This window comes from Rhagoletis pomonella, unplaced genomic scaffold (genome assembly GCF_013731165.1).
Source record: "Rhagoletis pomonella isolate Grant_MI unplaced genomic scaffold, Rhpom_1.0 Rhpom_scaffold_02151, whole genome shotgun sequence".
NCBI lineage: Eukaryota > Metazoa > Arthropoda > Insecta > Diptera > Tephritidae > Rhagoletis > Rhagoletis pomonella.
The window spans coordinates 27105-33181 of NW_023460705.1; the positions used below are offsets into that span (position 1 = coordinate 27105).

General features: G+C 35.7%; 1 protein-coding gene across 1 annotated transcript; it reads left to right on the plus strand.

The window, feature by feature from the left end:
• Positions 1-415: 415 nt before the first annotated feature.
• Positions 416-2136, plus strand: LOC118753169 (enhancer of split mdelta protein-like). The gene has a single exon (XM_036488037.1). The coding sequence runs from the start codon at positions 841-843 to the stop codon at positions 1564-1566; it is 726 nt and encodes a 241-aa protein (XP_036343930.1). The 5' UTR covers positions 416-840; the 3' UTR covers positions 1567-2136.
• The last annotated feature ends 3941 nt before the right edge of the window (positions 2137-6077 follow it).

The following is a 6077-nucleotide window of genomic DNA, read 5'->3' on the forward strand; positions in this document are numbered from 1 at the left end:
ACCTGGCTTTCTGCTACTCAAAAATATTTCGCAGTGTACTTTCTTCAAACAATATCGCTCGGCGTACACGTGAAGGGTTCGCCCTGTGCTGTCGGAGTGCAGCGCCACGTACATACACACTTGTATTCATAGGTGACGCACGAGAGCCACAGAGCAGGAAGCGAACGATCCACCACCAAAACAAGAGCCAGGGCTGCTTGCTGGAACGCGCTACACTTGAAGGCGCAGACGACGCACGTCTGGCGCTCGTACTATTAACTTAACCGAACGGCAACGAAAATGAGCGATCTTTATAAATCGAATCAGAATCATCGCCAACGAAGCAAGCGAAAGAATTTGAATCACGAGGGAGCAACACTATGCCATGCAGCCCAACACAGCACGACAACAGGTTGCGGACGGAGAATCAAAATTGCGAAGCTGGTGTCGTTTTAGGGGTGGCGGTAGCCACCAAGCAGCGCACATGCAAGGCACAACGCGCACACACACTTTGAGGTGCACGAGCGGCTGCATTCCTCCACTATAGGCAGACAGCAGTGTTTTGAGCCGAAGGCAAGGCTACAAAAGGATCGCACTACCTTGCGTTCGCATCATTTCTCAAACAGCTACCGTGCGGTAAACACTTGACACACTTGCTACACTTCTACCGACCGACCGTCTGTCTGTCTGTCTGTCGGTGCCAAAACGAAACACCAAACAAAAATAAAAAAACAACTCAAAAACTTGTTTTCTCAAATCAAAGTCGGGCAAATATTGCGCACTTTCGTGCTACCTCGCTTTTAAGTTTCGCGAACGCGCGCTTACCTTCAACATCACCAGCAACAAATACACTACAGCAACATGGCTGTGGACGGACAACGCTTCATGACCAAAACGCAACACTATCGCAAGGTAACAAAGCCGTTGCTCGAACGTAAGCGACGCGCACGCATGAATCTCTACCTGGACGAGCTGAAAGATCTCATTGTGGACACCATGGAGGCGCAAGGCGAACACATTGCCAAGCTGGAGAAGGCCGATATATTGGAGTTGACAGTGAATTACTTGCGCACGCACAAGCACGAAATTGCCGCCAGCGTTGCTCAGCATCAATCAGCGCTGAGCGGGGGTCCAGCTGGACGTGGCGTAAATGTGGAGAAATTTCGCGCCGGCTACACGCAAGCAGCGTATGAAGTGTCGCGTGTGTTTGCCACAGTGCCTGGTCTGGATGTGAAATTTGGCACGAAACTTATGAAACATTTGGGTTATCAGCTAAAGGATTTGCAACAGGTACCATTGGCGCTACCACCGCCACAGGCGGCGCGCGCAACGCAGTCGCCCGCTAGTGGTGAGGAGGCGCTTAATTTAGAGGTAGTCAAACGTGCTGATGCGATATCACCGACGGCAGCATATCTGGATGCTGAGTATATGAGACGCGCTTACCAACAACAACAACAACAACAACAACAACAACAACAGCAGCAGCAGCAACATCAGCAGCTGCAACAACAAATGTGTGGAAATATGCAGCGCATGAAAGAAGCGGACGCAGAAAACGGCGGTGAATGCTTGTGGCGTCCGTGGTAAGTGGGTGCGCGCAAACAGCAGGTTGACAATTTTTAAAAGCTTTGTGTGTTTTTTTTTTTGTTTTAAACTGCCAGTGGCTTTAGTAGCTTTAAGTGTTTAGTGGATCTTTAGTAATTCTACATACTATATAAAATCGTGTCAGCTTTATTCTTGTAAGTACAAATTGTCGTTAGAAATAGTTGATAACTTTATAATTTGTTTGTTGTATTAATGTGATTTGCCTGTGATAGCCGCCAACTACACTCAGTTAGCGATTGGTCTGTTCGTAAACCGATCTCCGTATTACTTATCGAGTACTTCCAAGTGTCTTAAATTTAAGTGACCTTTGATCTATGTATATATATAGTTAAGCCTTAGTTAATAAGTGAATTAATGCTTCCAGTTTGGTATTTATATTTCGTATAAAGTTTTTCATTTCTTTCAAAATCTACTTCCATTGTAGTTATGGCTGATTTTTTAAAATAGTTTAAGATTAGCGAGCTTCCACGCTTTTGTATATTACACTTTAATACATTATTGGTTTAATTGCTTTAAATATTTTTTATAAATTTTAAGCATCTATTGGTTTAATTGCTTTAATATTTTCCATAAATTTTAAGCATCTAAATTTTAGAAATTAAAGATTAGAAACATATTTAAGTTTCTGTCAAATTTCATCTTATAAAACAATAAAATATTATTTAAAACTAAACTGAGTTCGCTCTAATAAAAAAGAGGGAACACTAGGGTGTCCCAGAACACAAAGGGGGTATTTATTGAAAAGCTGGAATTCGGAGCGTACTTAGGTTTTTTTTCAGGTACTTATGTATATTACAGGATACAAATTTCAAAGGACACTTATCGTTTTTCTTACACAACTTAAAGAGGATATGAGAGGAGAGACCCACTTATCCTTATGTAATTTGACGCGCTGAATCCAAAAAAAAATTAAAAATTTTCGAGTAATTTGCAAAAAAACGTGAAAATCGTCATATCTTAAATTTCTTTACTTATTTATGCTGGAATATTTCACTTTTTTACTTTTTTATATTATTATAATTTTTTTTATATATTTTGAAATTTTTGGTGTGGCATCATGAATAAGACAGCTGATATTGGATTTATGTATTCTGAGTGAACGCGTTTAGTACTTTACCATTAATCAGTTTTGCCTTAAATTTTTTTTAATAAAGTTTTCCAAGCTTCTAATTTTATTATTTAACAAAGCAATTCTGGCAACTATCTTCCTTCACCACAGTCTTTCGAAAGAGAAAAGTCTAATTGAAATATCTGCTTTATAAAAGCTAAAAAATTCAAAGAAAATTAATTTGTAAAAGAAAAAAATAAATACAATATAATAAAATAAGTTTCTAAAAAATAATTATATTAAAAAACATGATTCTTAAAAAAAACAGAAAAAGTAAAAAAAAATATCAAATGAAGAAACAAATTCAATTTTTTAAATATTAAATGAAATTTAAAAAGAAAAAAAATGTTATTTGTAGCACAGAATCGAAAAATTAAATTAAAAAAATAATACAAATTTCGGTTACGTATTCTCTGTGAATACGTTTAGAACTTTACCCACAATCAGTTTTGCCTTAAATTTGTTTTAAATTAAAAGAAAAAATTAAAAAATAATAAAAACAATAAAATTATTTTAAAAAAGAAAAATTGTTTATTAAAAAATAACGAAAAATAGTTCATTTGGCCATTGTGACTGTTGGCAAAATGGTATACATAGATCCTCATTTGGAACATGCTCAAGTGCTTTCAGTAAAAAGAGCTTTTCAACCCGAAAGTTGGCTACTGAGCTTTTTTCGTAAAACTTTCATGCCAGAATAAACAAAATCTATCAAACTATCTTACATACTGTCTATCAATTGTCTTAAACAAGACTTAGGACTATCTTAGCCAGAATTTCCCTGTAAATCAGCATTCTATTTCAAAATAATTTCGCCTGTTTCTTTAACGAATTGAAGTTTTATAGGTCGACAAAATCGAATTGATTGCAGAGTTCGATTAGTCCAAAGGGATTTCCCCGAGGAATTAAACAAGCGTAATGTAATCGGAGGTTGTTGCGAATAGACTTTGGCTGGTTTTCCCGAAGTCGTATTTTAAAACTGAAGACAGAGTGACTACCCCACGACTCTAAGCTCGCTCCGCTTTTGAAAGCTCTTAAATGTCGTTGTTGCATTAAGCTAATTCGAATATTCTTTTTAAAACATATTTACCTTGCGATGACTGTTAAAGTAATTTAAATATGACTCAGACGCATTGTTGGCCTCAAAGCTTTTAACAAAATTGTTGTGTACATCCTTTTCTACACTCAGTTTCTCTTGCTCTCCTTTCCATATTTCAAATAAGTGAGAATTTTTTAAAGAAGAATAAATGATCAAGTAAATGGCTTTCCTCCTTCCTTTTCATTTTGGGCCTCTGGACCGCGGCCAAAAAAACTACTTCCATTATCTGGTTATTAGGATACCTGGTTATGTGGTTAGATTTTTTATTCAGTTCACACTATAGAACAAAATATTTTATTCAGATAACCTGATAACTAGGCAAGTGTGGACAACCACAATGTATGTTTTTCTTTTTTAATGAAAAAATTTTTCTTTTTAATTTTTATTTTTCTTGTTTAAAAAAATGTAAATTTTATATATACATATATATATAATTTTATAAAAATTAGTGTTAAAAGAAAGGCATAAAAATGCTAAGGCCTCCAGGTCAGCAAATCTTTAAATTAGGGTTTCTAAAGACAGAAAAGAGCTTTCAAAATAGTCAGAATGGAAAATTGTCTTACGTTAGACTGTGGTGAGTTAAAAGACAGTTGTGAGAATAGCCCTGTTAGTCACACAACTCTTAACAAAATACGCGTAAAACGATCATATCCCAAACAGGGATGTGATAGCGATAAAGAGCTCTGTTTTACGTAAAAACTTTCTCTCCCTCTTGTCGTATCTGAAATGTTGAATGTTTGTTTAAACGGTGTTTACATGAGGCGATTTTACAGACAACTTTTAGTTGAAAGTAACAATCGCCTGGTGTGAACGGCCTTTCAAATAATCGCTTCGAATGAAGTTGGGTGGCAGCCAACTATGGATTAAACTAATCGCTTCTAAAATTGCCTGTAAAATCGCCTCATGTAAACGCCGTGTTAGTTACAAGCAAGGTTCCGTTAACAGCGGTGAGGTCAGCATTAATGAAATAGGCAACCTCCTAAATCTGGTTATGAAGTTCTATGCCACTTGATGCGACTTGATCGAAGGCTTAATACGCTAAATAATAACGATTAAGTCAAAAGAGATAAAGACAAAAATGAAAACAATGAGAAATACATAAGAATTGGAGTAGCTGACAGGGTAAGAGAGTTTATTTAAATTTTTCGATAGGAATCGAAATATGTAAGTTCAGGCATAAAAAATTTATTTACAGAAAGTTATCAAGTTACCGAAATTTATCGATATAGAAATTTATCGAGCTATCCATGTTTATTGAGTTATCGCAACGTATCGACTTATTCAAATTGATCAATTTTTATTGAGTTGTCGAAAAATAAAATTTGTTGTCGAAATTTAGGGATAGTTATCGAGGTATAAAAATTTATAGGACTTCCGAAATTTGTCTAGTTAATGAAATTTATTTTGTTTATAGAGTTATCGAAATTTATCGAGCTATCGTAATGCATCGAGTTATTTTAGCCTGTCGAGTTATCGATATTTATTGATTTACTGAAATTTGTCGATTTATCAAATAAAATTCTTTTTCAATTTTCAAAATATATCGAGTTATCGAATTTTCAAGGTTTTAAAAGTGTACGAGTTATTACTGCTTGTCGCAATTTTTATACGCATCCATAGTTTATCAAGCAATCAATTTATATCAAAAAATTTATCGATCCCTCGAAATGAAGAGTTATCGAAATTTATCGAAATTAGTCGAGATATCGAATTTTTTTGTGTTATCGGATTTTAATGTTTTTGAAATTCATTGAATTATCGATATGTATCAAACTATCGAAATTTATCGGCAAAGTGGAATGTATGGACCGAATTCGAAGTACTGCCAAAGACCTTCAAAGATATAAAAAATTGTAGTCACGTTTTAGTTCCAAACCAGGAGATTTTCCGGTAAGTGATTTTGTTCCGTTTATGTAAGTTAAAGGACGTATTAAGTTAGAAAATCTCTCTCCAAGGGTTTGAAAAAACTAGAAAAACGGTCGAATTTCGACAGTAACTGGCACACCTAGTATATGCAGCTTTAAAGTGATAGAAACTAACATTAAGTGTAAAACTTGAATGCCCCCATGAAAACACCTATTTGCCCTAGCACCAAACACGCGTTTAAAAGGGTATACGCAAGTCATTTAAAACTTCAAAGTTCCGAAGCGCAAGCGCCTAGCACACCACCACCCATAGCCCTAAAACAAGTCATTATATTTGCATTCTAATTGAAAATCATATATCACAATAACCTCACGATCACTTATCCAAAACGCCGCCGATATAAAAGTCAGCCGCGCATGCGCA

Excerpts from the sequence above, each read along its gene's own strand:
- LOC118753169 (XM_036488037.1), top strand. The coding sequence starts at position 841 with ATGGCTGTGGACGGACAACGCTTCATGACCAAAACGCAACACTATCGC.